The sequence below is a fragment of the Varanus komodoensis genome, unplaced genomic scaffold, assembly GCF_004798865.1.
Source record: "Varanus komodoensis strain SLA01 unplaced genomic scaffold, ASM479886v1 scaffold1, whole genome shotgun sequence".
Taxonomy (NCBI): Eukaryota; Metazoa; Chordata; class Lepidosauria; order Squamata; family Varanidae; genus Varanus; species Varanus komodoensis.
The window spans coordinates 116,103,210-116,118,591 of NW_025335268.1; the positions used below are offsets into that span (position 1 = coordinate 116,103,210).

Sequence of the window (15,382 nt, forward strand, 5' to 3'; positions counted from 1 at the left end):
TTTAATGTTGTCTGTCTTGCTCTCTCTCATATGCCCACAGATGCAGAATGCCACTGGCCTGATACAGAGCTGAACCGAAGGAGGAAACGCTTCTGTAGTAAGGTGGAAGGTTATGGCAGCGTCTGCAGTTGCAAGGATCCCACCCCTATAGAGTTCAATCCTGATCCAGTGAGTACATCTTAGTGAGGGCTCCCAATTTCTGCCAGGAAGATAGTTAATGAGAATGTGCAAAAGCCTCCCTCCAGTTCTCCGCATAGCTGAGCAACCATGGGGAGCACTAGACTTGGCCCAAATGGCTGAACCACTCCTGTGTGCTTTTTGGGGAAGGGGAGACTCCTCTTGCATCAGTGCCCGGGTGCTGCAGCTCTTGGCAGTGCTCTTCTTCTGCCCATATCTTGCCCTGCCCAGCTCTTGCCTAGCTTCTCTTCTGTCTTGCGTCCAGTCCTCAAAGATGCATGATGTCATTTCTCCTCAGACTCTGCTTGCCTGAGCTTCAAATAAGAGAAACAAAACTGAACCTATGGTGTGTTGAGTGGGGGTCTTTCCCCAGTTCTAGGCTATTCAATTTAAAAAGCGCATCTGATAGGCAAGAAGATGGTTGCTTTTCCTGAGAATGCTGAAGAGGACTTTGGGGAAGTGCTTAATTGGTGCCTGCCACTGCCATGTGCAAGAACATCTGTAAACTGTTCCTTTCCTTCCCCACACACATGTTCTAGAGCAAGCCAGGGCTGTAGGTGGGAAGACAGCATGAGTTTCAGTTGTTTCCCCCTGAAACTCCTCATGGCCTTCCTTTCTCTTTTAGCTCAAGGACAACAAGGTTTTTGATGTACCTGTTGCCGTCATTGCAGGGAACAGACCCAACTACTTGTACAGGTGAGACTTGGGATGGGCTTGTCCCCACTGGCAGGGTGGTGTAGTTTCTTGCAGCCAGGAATGGATAATCCATCTTCTTCCCTCTACGCATCTCTTCTTGGAAAAGAGCCCCACATTCCCAATTTATGTGGCCATTCTTCTCAGAAGACCCTCCAACCTCTTGGAGAGCTCACAAGCATGCATCTCCATCTTTCCTCCATGCATAAAGGGGGCAAGAAAGGAAAAAACCAAGACAGTCTAAGGCACGGAGCTGATTGCTTGATATCCCCCTCCATCTCACAGTCCCAATAACCACAGCTTTTACGTTTTGAGGTGTATAATAGCTGCCCTACCTCAGCTTGCAAAGGAAAACATTGTCTGTGCATGCCATGATCACTGCCCACCAAATCACCTTCTTCTGCTGTCTTGGAGGCTTCCTTCTAATGCAAATAATGGTGTGAGGCAGCTTTCCCCCACCTGCTGTCCAGCTTCTTGGCTGGGGAACGCTGGGAATCCAACTCATCTGTAGGGGAACTAAGTTGGGGAAAGCTGATACAAAGTATGCCCCATATTGGAGGTACTTCCTTTCCTTGCTCAAGTCAGTCTAGTTCCTTAGTCTGGAGTGACCTACTGTTGATCTTCCTGGAATTATGTTAAGTGCTCAGTTTTCCACTGGCTACCACCACTCAGATAATTTGTAGCAGAAAACCTGCAAAGAAACCAGCTGGTTAACCTGCATACAGGATTCAGACAGTTCTTGACATGCTGTTTCCTGTACGCAGGATGTTTCATGGAGCCATTCATACACATGCCCTCCCAGTCTGATATTTCTTATTTGTATAAACCACAATATATAACTTCATATAACTAAAAATTACTTTAGTTTCTCCAAACTGTACAGAGAGGAAGATCATTAGAGAATCAACAACAGTTGCTACACATGACACTTAAAATGAAGAGGAATCATAACAATATTTATGTCAGGGTCCCCCAGCTTGGTCCCCCAGCTTGCAGATGTGTTGGACTACAGCCCTCATCATCCCCAGCTCATGGTTTCTATGATTAACAGTAGATTTCCTGTGATTCGCAGTGAGCTAATCCGTTGCCGTCTCTCCTGTAGGATGCTGCGGTCTCTGCTGTCAGCACAAGGGGTCAATCCTCAGATGATAACAGTCTTCATTGATGGGTATTATGAGGCAAGCTTATGAACCCCAATCCTATTGTGTTGTTCTTAACTGGTTGGTGGAGTCCAAAAGGTTGTGAATGTGTCATGTGCCAAGCATGACTTTACATGTTACCTTTTTTGTTTTCCAGGAGCCTATGGATGTGGTAGAATTATTTGGCCTAAAGGGAATCCAGCACACCCCCATCAGTATTAAAAATGCCAGAGTTTCCCAGGTGAGAGGGCTGTGTTTTTGTCACCCCTTAGAAACCATGCCTATGCATTGTAGTGGCAGCAGTCACAAGGCTTAGGCTCAGGATTCTACCCCCAGAAGGAGAGAGCATGCACAAGCACCTTGGTGGCAGTGTACTTGCAAGTGAGTGATAAGAGAGTTTAACAGCACCAAGTACATGTGTCAAGGAGTAAGAAATAAAAGGAAAACATAAAGTGGCCATATGCATATGACGCTGTAAGCCATCCTGTGAATAAGCTACACTGTGTGGAGCAACCCTTGAGGCTCCCAACAGACAACCAGGCTTACTGTGGCTTGTTCCCCCCCCTTCTTTTCCAGCCAGTTTCCCAGAGTTCTTTATGGCAGAATCCATCTTGTTGAGTGAATTGCCCCACTTAATTGTGCTTAAGGGCAGTGAAGCCACATGACCTCTGACTCAAGCATGCAAATCTCAGCTCATGAGGAAGATGCAGGAGTGGCTCTGTTTGTCTTGACTTGACTCATATACCCAGCGAGACTCTGGACACAAGCCAGCCACACAACTCCTGCTGCAATTCCTAAGTGTAATAATGACAACATGCTCTTTTTTCAGGTTAGATTTTAGGTGGGAATAAGGATGTGTGATTTGCATGCTTTGTAAAGTAATCACTGATCTGGTAGGCACAAAACATGCTTCCTGCCTTTCTAATAGCTTATATTTTTCCCCTCACAGCACTACAAGGCCAGTCTGACTGCAACATTCAACTTGCATCCGGTATGTAGTACTCCCTCAAAAAAGTTCCTTCCTTACCCATTCTCAGCCATATTCAGTCAGATTTACAGTTCTCTCTTTTTGACTGTGTCCTTCCATGAAATCACTGGGGAGTGTTTTCTACCAGCTGACATAATTATGCTAATGGTCAGGGATAGCGGAGCCTAAAGTTACAGAGCTCTTTTTGTTAAACCTAGCAAACAGCAAGAGGCATGCACAAAGGCAGGCAGCCTCTATTGAAAGGCCTTTGGTAACTCACGATTATGCAGTGCTGGAAAACTGATATCTTCATGCTTTGTTCAAGATTTAAGCTGAGATAGGACTGTTGCTAGGACTGTCTGCTTCCTTCAAATGCCCACACGGCTTGGTGATTGCCTCTGAACCTTGGAGCGCACTGGCCTTGGTCATGTCATTCACTTTATTTGCTTTGCCTCTTTGTAGGATGCCAAATTTGCTGTGGTGCTGGAGGAGGACTTGGACATCTCCATTGATTTCTTCAGGTATGAGCTGACCCCATTATGCTAAGCCCCATGTGTCCCCTGACCTATCTTGTGTTGCCCACAAGAAGCCCGAGCTGGGTCCTGTTTATCCTTAGAATGACCAAATTAATTTCTCATTAATGTGCTGCAACTGACTCTAAGGATGTTGAAAAACTGTGACGATGAGAGCCCATTAGAAAGAATTCCAGCGGGCAGGATGAATAACTCCAGGATGCAGCTATATGCTCAGTGGTGCAGCAAATAGTTCCCATTCATCAGGTCCCAGGTTAGGTCCCCAGCATGTGCAGGCAGGGCTTGCAAAACTCCTGTCAGAAGCCTCAACAGCCCCTGCCAGTCAGTGTGGACAATACTGAACTAGATGGACTCAGTGTACTGCTGCTTCTGATTTTCCTAACTCAGACCAGCTCATAAACGACCACAAAATGCTTTTACATTGAAGGGTGAGGTATATAGTTATGTATATTAGAAAATAACGTCCTCATGCCCAAGCAGAATATCATTTGGGGTCATGTACACCATCCATTTGACATGGTCTTGGCAATGATCATGAATATAGTGGTTCGTGTTGTGGGCTGGGGCTCCCAGCATTCCTGATGATCAGCTGGGGCTGATGGAGCTTGAAAACCCCAAACATCTGGAGGACACCATGTTGAGGAAGGCTGGAAATGAACAATGTGCCGTTCAACTGTTCTGTCTTATCCCTTTCAGCTTCCTAAGCCAGGCCATCTATTTGCTGGAGGAAGATGATAGTTTGTACTGCATCTCGGCCTGGAATGACCAGGTGGGTGTTTGCTCTCGTTGTTTGTTATCCCTTCTTACTCTCACACTGATCTTGCATGTCCATCATATGCCCAACTGTGAATTCTGACCCTTCTCCTTCCCACCAAGAATCAGGATGGAGGACTTCATAATACTCCGTATGTTTGAGAAGATTTCTTGAATGTTTCTTTCTGGGCACTTAGGGTTATGAGCACACAGCTGAGGACCCCTCTCTCCTGTATCGTGTGGAGACCATGCCAGGCTTGGGCTGGGTGCTGAGGAAAACTCTTTACAAGGATGAGTTGGAGCCCAAATGGCCAGCACCAGAGAAGGTCAGTGTCCTCTCAGATGGTCCTCTCAAGAATATTGCCCTTGAATAGCCATAAACATCACCATGGTATCTGTTCTTGTAGCACTGGAAATGTAGGTTCCACCTGGCACTAGATTTCATTATTTTCTTCTTCCTTGTTCTTGATAAACGCTTCATGGGAGCGGGCAGTACTGAAGACAAACAAACCTCTGAAAGCAACATTTAAACATCCAGTTTTTAAGTGGTTATGAAATGTCTCTAAGCATTTTTTCCTATCTGGTGAAGTTGACTAGAAGGTACAGGGAGAAAAAAATGTCAATACTGAAATGTTTTTTGGGCCCTTGAATGTTTTTGGATTTTTGATGTGTGAAAATTGGTAGCATTTTTTAAATTTAAAAGTAGAGGAGTTTTTCTGCCAGGACTGCATGCTCTTTTAGCAAGAGCCATCTTGCTGCAGTGCATCTGTATGGTGGTTCTGCAGCCAAAGGGACCGTGGCCATATATGAGAGGCATCTCACACGGGCAAACTAGTGCTTTGCTTCTGATTTGCTTAGGAGGCATCAGTTGTTTGGACTCAGTGAAGGAAGTGAGGAAGCCAGGGACTCTATAATAAGGAACCTGCATAAGCTGCATTTGGATGTGTGTGCTTTCAAGTTGTTGAATATATTTCCTTGTGTTGTTGCATAAGCTTCATGTAGTATAACTCACTGTGTGTGGCAGCATCTTGCTGTAGTCATTGTTAAATAATCGGAAGTCAGAAATCCTGCCAATTTGCCACCATAAATCAAAATTCTACCAGTAAAATTGAATCTACTTACTAAATATCACACTATACTGAGGGCAGATTGAAGGCTGTCAGATGAGGGGAAACTGAGAGCCGGGGTGTTGAGCCTTTTTGGCCCAAGGGCTGAATTCCATTCAGAAGATGTCAGGGTGAGTGGGGAGGTGCTGGGAAGAAACGTCAACCACACTTCCCCACTTCCTATTTGGGAACCAAAGTGTGTGTATATTAATGGCACACTTTGGGCCCCAGAACAGCTTTGTCATAACCCATTTGCAAAACTGGGAAGGAACCAATGGACTCCACTTGTGGGATTTGGGTTGGGATGATTTTTGCTCTGTTGGGCTTTGAGCGGCTTGAATGGGCTTGTAGTCTGTAGAAAAATAGGCCAATCAGAACTGGACTCCACTCATCTGTGCTTTCTCCCCTCAGCTCTGGGACTGGGACATGTGGATGCGAATGCCAGAGCAGCGCAAAGGCCGCGAATGCCTCATCCCGGATGTCTCACGTTCGTACCACTTTGGCATTGTTGGTCTTAACATGAACGGCTACTTCCATGTGAGTAGGCCAAGCAGACCCTATCGCAGCAGCAGCAGCAGCAGCAGGCCCCAGCCCTTCCACCTGGCAGCTGCTGCCACTGCTTCCTTCCTTCTACATCTGGAACTCTTGACTGTGCTCTCAACTTTCCTCGTGACCTTTGGGTGCTTTTTGAGGGAGCATGATTAGATAAAATGTATGGTCTGGCTGTTGAGTTCCTCGTGCCTCTCCAGCTTTTCAGAAAACCCTACATTTCCCATAGGCAACTTAAGCTTGAAGAAACAAGCTAGATGCTTTTAATCTGTGCATGTTAGCCATTGCTGTAACTAGGAAGGCATTCATGTACCAGAATAAGTACATGGAACCTCTATGTCCTGGTGAAATGTGCCACTGAATACCATATTCTGGGGACAGAACAGAGGAAGGTCAAATCACTGACTTGTGAGCACCCAGAGGAATCTGGAGAGAGAGGTCTGGACTAAATCACCCTTGACCTGACCCAGCAAAGAAAGTCATCTGTCTTACATTGACTTGGCCACTAGTTTGATTTTTGATGTACCTGTCTAACTCAGTGGCACTAGTAAAGTAAATACAGCAATTTATTCACTGTACCAAAAGGCCGCATGTTAAAAGGCTCTTCTCTGATGGCCATTTCCATGCAGCAGATCAAATTGTCCCACTGCTGCAGTTCTTCCTGGGAAGTGTTTTCTTGGCAGTTCTGGTAGTCCAGATGCACTCGCTAATGTGGAAATAGAGCTAAAGGTGATGATTGATGACCCCTAAAGACATTTGTCCTCTTCTCTCTCTAGGAAGCCTATTTCAAAAAGCACAAGTTCAACACTGTTCCCAATGTACAACTTAAGAATGTGGAGAGGTGAGTGCAGCAGAGCTGCTTCTTCAGACATGGGCACATGGCTTTCCTGTTCAGCTCTGATCACCTGGCCACACCAGAGCCCCCTCAAAATGATGATGGCATGTGTAGGAGGGCAGGTTAATAATTACAGCAGGTGAATGGGATGGTATATACTTTTTACAGGTCAATAATTAAAAGACATTTGTAGTTTTGTGCTACTTCTCTACCAGCAAGTTGCATTTGCAGAGATACTATCCTCTGCACCCTCTTTAATTTTGGAGAGAGGGAATAGAGGCCCGTTTCTTCTAACTGATTTCCTCTTTCTGCCACACAGCTTAAAGAAAGATGCATACGAGATTGAAATCCATCGGCTGCTCAGGTAACTTGCATGTTAGGAAATCACACACTTGCTGGGATAAAATAAGAGATACAATTTTGCAAAGGCTGGAAGGGAGCAAGAACAGTTTGGAGCTGCTACAGATGAATGCTTGTAGAATGCTGTATGGATCAGCAGAAGGCTCCGTTGTTATGTCTTTGTTCATGAATTTTGCTAGCGTGCTGTGCATACAAAGACTATACTTGATTGCTGTTGCTAGTCAGAGGTTTGGACCTGATGTCTATATAAAAAGGAAATGAATCACTGGTGAACAAAACTTGATAAAGTTGTATCTCAGTGCTGAACCTGATTTCTAAAAATGGGGACTAGGTGGCTTCTCTTAGATATCATGATAAAGTGTATAGAGGTTTTGGACTGCAATTGTCAGGTGGTGGAAATTTCTCATCAATTGCTCATTGGAGTGGACATAATCAGAAGAATAACCATAACAGTTTGAGCTGATCTACAAAGTTTGAACAATGGAAAATAGTAGGCTCTCTCACATGGATCTTACTTTATTTATACTATTTGTACAATAAGGTCTTTTAGGCACATCAAAATATAAAATTGCCTTTATGTTTGTATGTTCTTAATTTCTTTCCTATCTTCTTTGCCTTTCCCCACTGTGTTTGGTTTGTTTTCACTCCTTCCTCAGTGAGGCAGAAGTTCTGGATCATAGCAAAAACCCCTGTGAAGATTCCTTTGTACCAGACACAGAAGGGAAGATATATGTGATGTACATCAAGATGGAGCAAGAAGGAGATTTCACCACATGGACTCAGCTTGCCAAGGTAACTTTCCTCTGAACCAACCTGTGACAGAGACTGCACAGATGTGGGAGAGAGAGATTTGCCAAAGTGTAGAGGGGACAACTAGGGGTCTGCCAAATGTTTTGGTCTACAAATCACCATTATTAAGTCAGGCTAGGGCTGGTGAAAGTTGTAGGCTCAAACACCTGGCAGGCCCCAAGTTGATCACCTTCCTGTAGTGCTAAGCTATGCCTGAATTCAATGTGAGTGCAGAAAATGGCTTGGAGGAGGCCCAGTCTGCTTAGATTGTAGAGCTTCAGTCCCATGGTTTTTCTGGTCTTGCTAGGAGGTTGTTCACAAACTGTCCTTTCCCCACACTGTTCTTAGTGCCTCCATATCTGGGATCTGGATGTCCGTGGGAATCACAAAGGGCTATGGCGTCTCTTTCGGAAAAAGAATCACTTCCTGGTAGTAGGAGTCCCTGCCTCTCCATATTCGTAAGTATCTTTCCCCTATAGCTGCATAAGACTTGCCTTTGCCATCAGATTTTGGTACTGTGTACTTCGTACTTCGGACAACTTCTCTCCTGGTGTTACTCCAACATTTCTTCAGCTAGCAGTCAAATCAGCTCTAGACAGAGCCATGGAGAAATGTCTTCCAGCAGCTGGTTGAACCTTAGTCTCTTTCCATGTGGGCTTAACTCTCTCATGCCTCTTTCCCCTCCTCCTTAACCAACGGTTGTTTTGAAGAACTTGGCAAGAGGTTCTTAGTGGCAAGAGTGCTACACAGGGACCCATCCCGTTTCATGATGGCTATTGAATCAGTTGGCTATGAAGGAGATGGCTGTGGCCAGGGAAGCAGTTAAACCAGGAAAGAGATGGCCATAGGATTAGAACCACCTTGAGATGGCTAGGCCCTCTCCCTGGCCCTAGCTGCTTTCCCCTGCTAATTACTTCGTTTTCCAATTTTCCTACAGCCTTTTCCCCCATTCCAGTCTTTCTGAAGGCTTAATTTCTGGCAGTAAGAGTTTCAAGCAAAAACAAGCCGGTATTTTTGGCTCCTTCCCTTTTGCCTTTGGCACCCCATCACTGGACTGCAGCCCATGAGAGCTTCTGCAGAACTGTATTCAGCCCTTGGGCTGAAGAGGCAGAACACCTTGGGACAACTCGGCTAGTTTGATAGAAGTCCGTACCCTGTCTTTTTCCTCCATCCATTCAGCTGCAGCTGAGCTTCAGCTTCCCCTTCCTGTGCCTGAAGTCCTAATTCATCCACTCCTCTCATTTTTCTCCTAGAATCAAGAAACCCTCTTCAGTCACCCCAATATACATGGAGCCCCAAGCTAAGGATGAGGCTGTGGGAGCCGTCGCTGGAGCAGAGCAAACGTGAAACAGGGCCTGGAATGCTTTCCATATCACCTTCCCAGCCTGTTGGGAAGAGGGGCACAGGAAGCCTTGGAGCTCCGTGAGATCCGCGTGCTGCTCTTTTCTCCAAAGGACTTGGGAACAGGGCAAGGCAAAAGGGAGCTGCCCCCTGCCCTGAGGCCGCTGCTGAGTGGATATGTTGCCCTGGGAAGTCATGAGCAGGCACCTTTTAATATTTTTGTAAGCCGCTGCAACCATGTGAATGTTTCATTTTTTAACACTGACGCTTTTAATACTAATTGTGGCCACCCTTTCCCCAAATTGGGGACTGAGCCAGCAGGAGCTGTAGGAAACAGGTTGGTTTCCTTGAGGAGCTGTTCCCACACCACTACTTGAGGACTCACTTTTTATTTATTAACTGTGTGTGTCAGTCAGCATCCTTCCAAAGGCTGTTGCTCTCTTTTATACTTCTGGTGTTTTTCAAATGGGTTATTCCAGTGAGAATCTAATCCCTTGAAAGCATGTGGGGGCCACTCTTCGGACAGGAACTAACCCCACCATGGCCTGCCAAACAGCTGCAGAGCAGACGGTGCACCTGCAAACAACAGATGGTGTTGTGCCAGAGATGGAAGCTTGGATATGGCTTGGCTTGCTGGAAAGAAGGATGCAACCCACAAATGAACTGCATGTATCAGTACTGTGGACTAATCCTGGATGGCTGGGCTCAGAGTTCTCTCCCTCCTTTCTGCCCACCCCTCCTCCCAGTTGATAGGGATTACCATGCAAGAAGGTAATCCCAGCTTTGGTGGCCTCCCTGTGGGTTCCCCTGGTTTGAAGGCCACGCTTTTTGGCTGAAACTTTCACCGAGAGCCAGACTAGAGCGCAGTGCTCGGTAGTGCTGCTGTTCTATAGCTGCAGCACATCTTCTACAAAGCCCCATAAAGAGTCAAGTGGGTGCAAAAAGTGCCTTGAGTTGAGGGTGTTTTAGCCTAGGAGGCCTTTGTGTTTGCTGGCTCATTACGGTAGAGATGGAGTGAACCAGACCTTAATTCTGCCGCTCCTTTTGAAAGAAGGCTGCTGTAGGCTCACAAACCCAAGCCCAGGAATGACATTGTCCCCCACCTGGTCTCCTGTGGGGAGAGCTGGGGCAGCAGCTCCCCATGACAGGCTGTTTGTACCAGCAAACTAGGCCATGCCTGCCAGAGAAGCTCGCTCCTGCCCTGCCTCCTGTGTTGCTGACAGGACCTGGGTCTTGTTCTACCACATTTTAAGCTGGTCCTCTTCTGTTGAGGCCCCAGTGGCTGAAGCACTTTGCTCAGAAGGAAGAGCTACAGGAGCTTCTATGCCAACCTTTCCCAACCTGGTGGCCTTCTGTTGTATGGGACTATAACTTTGTAATGCCCCAGCCATCTGATTGGGGATTATTAGGGTTGCAATCTTACAGATTTTGGGCAGAGCCAGGCTGGGAAGTGTTGAATGCCCTCGGGGAGGATTTGATGATAAGAGTCCTTCTGCAACTGGGTGGAGCTGGCAGAGAGCAGAGGAAGGTCAGCAATTCAGGGATAAAGAGGGAATTGTGTTTTCCTCTTCCACATCCTGTGCCTTATAAGGTGAGGAGGGGCCTTGGGTCCAGATAGAATGTAACTTTCAATCGAATGTGTCAATGAAAAGGAGTGCTGCCACTTCGATGGTTAGGTAGGTTGTGGTTCCTCTTCTTTTTCCTTACTCTCCACCTCCACACTAATCAGATGCATAGAAGAGTTGGCTGATGCCATCTGGGAATCTTTAAGGACAAGAAGGGAGGTTGCATGGAGAGGAAGCAGGGCAAGAAGGTAGAGAGCACAGTAGTTTATCTGAGAAAAAAAGCAGCTGTGAGTCCCATCAGCAAGACACCATTCTTGTCCACCTCTCTCCCTCAGCTAGGTTTCTCTCTCAAATTGTGAATGTCTTGCTTCACACGGGCAAGCTTGAACTTAAAAAAGCAAACGGACTCACTCTGTTTTTGTCCATACATGAGCTGGAGACCACAGAGGATTGTTGGGGTCCTGGATGGAGCCATTGCTTGAGTCAGATGGACAGCAGTGCCAGCCAAGTCACCTGGATGTGAACTGGTGATAGTTACAGAGTGCTGCAGCAGCTGCACAATCTCATTTGGAAGGGAGAGGGCAGACTATGCAGTATTTCTGCCTCCCGTGGCCCTTGCTGTTGGCCTGGATTGACGTATGCAATACAGGGGGCTGTCCTCCCACCTCTGGATGAGTGTGGCCCAGAGAGAGAACACAGCAGCACACACCTGGGAAGAAAAGCTTGTGCTGCCGCTTTGTTAATAGCTGGCCTTCAGACTGTCTGTGGCCACTCCCCTGTCACTCTCCCAAGTACACAGAGGATGAAACCTAGGGCTGCTGTACACATTTGGAAAAGAAAGGCTCCCCATTTCCCCATAGTCTCTCTCTCTCATGGCCCTTCTCAGCCTTGGGCCTTGCAGGTGTTTCAGACTTCAGCTCTCTGCAGCCCCAGCCAGCATGGCCAATGGTCAAGAATGCTGGGAGCTCTCGTTCTTAACATCTGAAGGGCCCCAAGTTGAGGCAAGTGCTGTAAAGTGGAGGGGAGATGCTCAGGAAATGTAGCTCAGCAAGCTTTGGCAGAAGTTTATCGTGTGCAGCTTTTAGGCAGACGAACTCACACAGCAAAGCTTTTTGTTACACAATGCATAGTGGCCTGATAAAAATTCTTGCCTTTTTGCTGGCATACGAAAAGGCTCTCATTCTGAAACTATCAGTGCATTTGTCATTTTGTGGCAAAACAATATGAGACATCCTTTTTGGGGGGGAGGGGGTGGCGACAGGTACACCATCGCATTGCAATCATATGCCACTCTTAGGCTTTTGAGGATGGAACAACTTCTCAGCCTAAGTCTGAGAAACCTGCCACTCCTGTAGAAAAACACAGCATTTCCTTTCCTTCCATGTTTGATACCCAGAATAGTTAGGGCTTTTAAGCTGGCTTGTTCCTTGGTTGAATATAAAGAGTTGAAGCATCTAATCATCATCACCAGAGGACCTAAAGGCTTCTTATGTGACAGTTTGTGTTAGGAGCTCTGTGCATCTTACTCATTTACAAAAGCTGAGTTTATTTCAGATAGAGCTCTGCAGTCTCGAAAAGCTTCCACAGGAAAGAGAGAGAAGAGTGCATTTCAGAGTTGAGGGCAGGGGGAATCCTCAGGAATTCAAGGCTTCTGCATACTGAAAATGTTTTGTCGTATGTTCTTCCTTCCTAAAGCTCTAAAGGCCATTGCCTCCTAAATCTCTGATGAACAGTGTATGCCACCTACACACTTCATCTGTGGATTTCGAGAGGGGCAGTTTATGTTTGCTTTTCAATTCTTGCTCATCAAGTGTGAAAAATCAGGTCACTTTATACAGCTGTTTTATCATAGTGACAATCAATGATCAGAAAAGTCCTCTACTCTTTGCTTGCCTACATCTTATGACATTAACAAATAGGCACAAGTCCTTCCCTGCTTGACCAGATGCAAAAGACCTTATAGTGATGGTGGCATCAGAGGTACCATGGAAACATCATCTTCCAGGATGTGCAAATGTATGCAAACATTGTGAAAATTTGACTATTTGAGATCTTGGTTTGAGATAACTATTCCTCTCAGTCAAAACAGGCAATTTAGTTTTGCAAATGAATACAGAAAACTTTTTGCTGTCTTTAATGTACTGATATCTCAAAGAACAGTTAGAGCAAATGACCAAGAAGCTACTTGCTCTGGAAAAAAATGTCCCTGCCAAGTAGTTTAGGGCAATTGATGGGACAGGGGGTGCAAGAAAATTTCAGCAATATTTTATATCTGTTAGTCAGTTTTCCTTGTGTTAACCTTAGATTTTTTCTCTTGCCAAAAGTGCATCTTCATAAGGTTCCTTGTAGGAATATTTGTATGATGCTTTCAAACTGAGGTTTGGAAAGACAGAATCTAAAATACTTTCATTGTTAAGGTACAGTCCAGCTCCATTTAAATTAGTGGAGGTTTTGACTTCCATGGAAGGCATCTTTCAACACAAAGCACTGCTGAAATGGACAAGCGGGGGGTTTGCACCTAACTGGGATTGGTTTCCAGCGGACCAAGCATGCCTCTCTCTGGATTGCACTGGCAACCTATGCATGCTCATTCTCATAAATGCCACTGACGTGAGTGGGGCTTTGAGTAACCATACTTGGAAATGGGCTTTAAGCACGAACCAAATGGAATAAAACTGGCTGACTTTCCATTCAGCCTCCAATTCCCATTTGAAAATGAACCAAATACATTATTGCATCCCATTAATAAAGATAACCTCTTACTACCCTTGCCAAACTTTGCAAAGAAATCCAGGGATCACATACCCCTTACCTCATTATTTGTGAGCTATGCAGAAAATGGCATTTAAAATTTCATTGACTACTATTCCCTTGTAGTGTAATTTGGCCAAAAGTCGTCTTCATTTTGCTGTTGGAGACAGAATCCTTAATGAGATGTGCTTCATTTAATCCAAGCAAGACCAAGGATTAGTAGGGGCTTACCTGTGAATTTTTCAAACCTGAATGACAGCTGCTTTTGGATTTTAATTTTAAATGAAAGGAAGATAAAATGAGTTCTGTCTTTGAGGTGCTAGCATGATCTGGACATACAGTTACCTAGGACAGTGTGGAAGCTTCTGATCAAGTTATCTAATTGCTGTGCCACTTCCTATATGTTTCTGTTAGCCAAGCTATCATTGCAGAGCACAATACTGGAATGCAGAGGTTCATTCCTATGCCTGTTTAGGCAGAAAAAGATCCCACAACCTCCAGCATGGCTGGCTGGGGAATGCAGAAGGCTGTAGGACTTTTTCAGTATAAACACACATGGGATTATACTCCTAGTCTGCCATTCCCTACAGTCCCTGATTCTGGTATGGTACACTGGGCTCCGCAGTGGCAGCTGGTTCAGCCTGATGTAACTATCCTGTTTAAAAGATGCTGTCAGGAACAGACTTAACAGTTCTTGCTGCCTTTTGGTTTCCACTTGTTCTTTGCTCTCTCTCCTTTATCTCCCCCTCCCCCTTTTAGTGCAGCCCTTTTTATACTTAAGCAAAGAACGGAATAGCTTCCTGGGCTGTGTGCTCCTTGAGATCATTGGCAGGAGTCCTTTCTTGCATGCAGCTGGGGTGGGAGCAGGGTCTGCATGCAGTAGGGTTGGCTGCTTTTTGGGATCCAGTTGTCTTGAGTGTATGTACGTGTGTTCCAGAAATAAAGGTGGGATAAGTTGTTGCATATCCTTTTCCATGTTTCTGTGCATGTGAACATCTTGCACCACGAATGAAAGACCACATATCTTCTTTCTATAGCTTTAAAACAGAATTGCCCCTTGCTGTATCAACATCTTTGTTGCTCTGTTTATCCTTGCATTGTGTGTTCAGAGGGTCCATGGGCCCAAATAAACTCTCTGCTAGTTTACAGAGAGAGGATGGCCCTCTTGAGGCAAAGTCTGGCCAGGCTAAGCTGTATTAAGCAGTCACCAGTAAGCACATGTGAACAGGAAGCAGGCCACCCCTTTTCCACTTAAATTGCTCTGTCATACTTGCAGTCAGCATGGCCAGCTGTATCATAAAGTATGTGGATGGCCAGAAATGAACTGCATTTAGGTTTCACAAAGCAACGACCCCAGCAATCACCCACCAGACCTGTCCATATAGCCTCCAAAGGGGTGCACTGGGACCGCTGCAGTTCTCCACTCCAAAAATGTTCCCTCCATTGGCCTGGATTAGCATTGTGCCTTCAAAGTAGGAAACGTCCATTCCACTTTTGATGGTCTCTGGCTGATGGCTTCTGAAGAGAAGGGAGAAGGTAAGCATGGCACACCCTTACAAGTTCACATGTGGTTAACAAAAAACGTTACAGGCTAGCTCATCAGGCTTCCCCAACCTGGTACCTGCCAGATGTTTGGCCATGGAAAGTAGGCCAGGAAAAAATAGCTGTCTCTCTGTTTTGTGAGTTACCTGACTATGAATGCAGTAGAGGTAGTGAATATAAGTGTGTATTCAGTCTTAAGCAGTACTGGCTTACAGGCCATAACATCATTTTGCTTTCAGCAATGTGTGTGTGCGTGTGTGTGCCTATACATTGATTTTCCTC

General features: G+C 45.7%; 1 protein-coding gene across 3 annotated transcripts in view; it reads left to right on the top strand.

The window, feature by feature from the left end:
• The window catches only part of POMGNT1 (protein O-linked mannose N-acetylglucosaminyltransferase 1 (beta 1,2-)), a 31,566-nt gene extending 17,045 nt beyond the window's left edge, over positions 1 to 14,521 (top strand). For all 3 annotated transcript variants that reach the window (XM_044441503.1, XM_044441495.1, XM_044441512.1), the window contains exons 9-22: positions 41 to 168; positions 803 to 873; positions 1,973 to 2,048; positions 2,167 to 2,250; positions 2,959 to 3,000; positions 3,439 to 3,497; positions 4,206 to 4,278; positions 4,460 to 4,588; positions 5,780 to 5,905; positions 6,694 to 6,758; positions 7,072 to 7,116; positions 7,769 to 7,904; positions 8,250 to 8,359; positions 9,155 to 14,521. In XM_044441503.1, the coding sequence (XP_044297438.1) occupies positions 41 to 168; positions 803 to 873; positions 1,973 to 2,048; positions 2,167 to 2,250; positions 2,959 to 3,000; positions 3,439 to 3,497; positions 4,206 to 4,278; positions 4,460 to 4,588; positions 5,780 to 5,905; positions 6,694 to 6,758; positions 7,072 to 7,116; positions 7,769 to 7,904; positions 8,250 to 8,359; positions 9,155 to 9,248 (1,238 nt within the window). In that variant the 3' untranslated portion in view covers positions 9,249 to 14,521. The remainder of the gene's footprint in view (positions 1 to 40; positions 169 to 802; positions 874 to 1,972; positions 2,049 to 2,166; positions 2,251 to 2,958; positions 3,001 to 3,438; positions 3,498 to 4,205; positions 4,279 to 4,459; positions 4,589 to 5,779; positions 5,906 to 6,693; positions 6,759 to 7,071; positions 7,117 to 7,768; positions 7,905 to 8,249; positions 8,360 to 9,154) is intronic.
• The last annotated feature ends 861 nt before the right edge of the window (positions 14,522 to 15,382 follow it).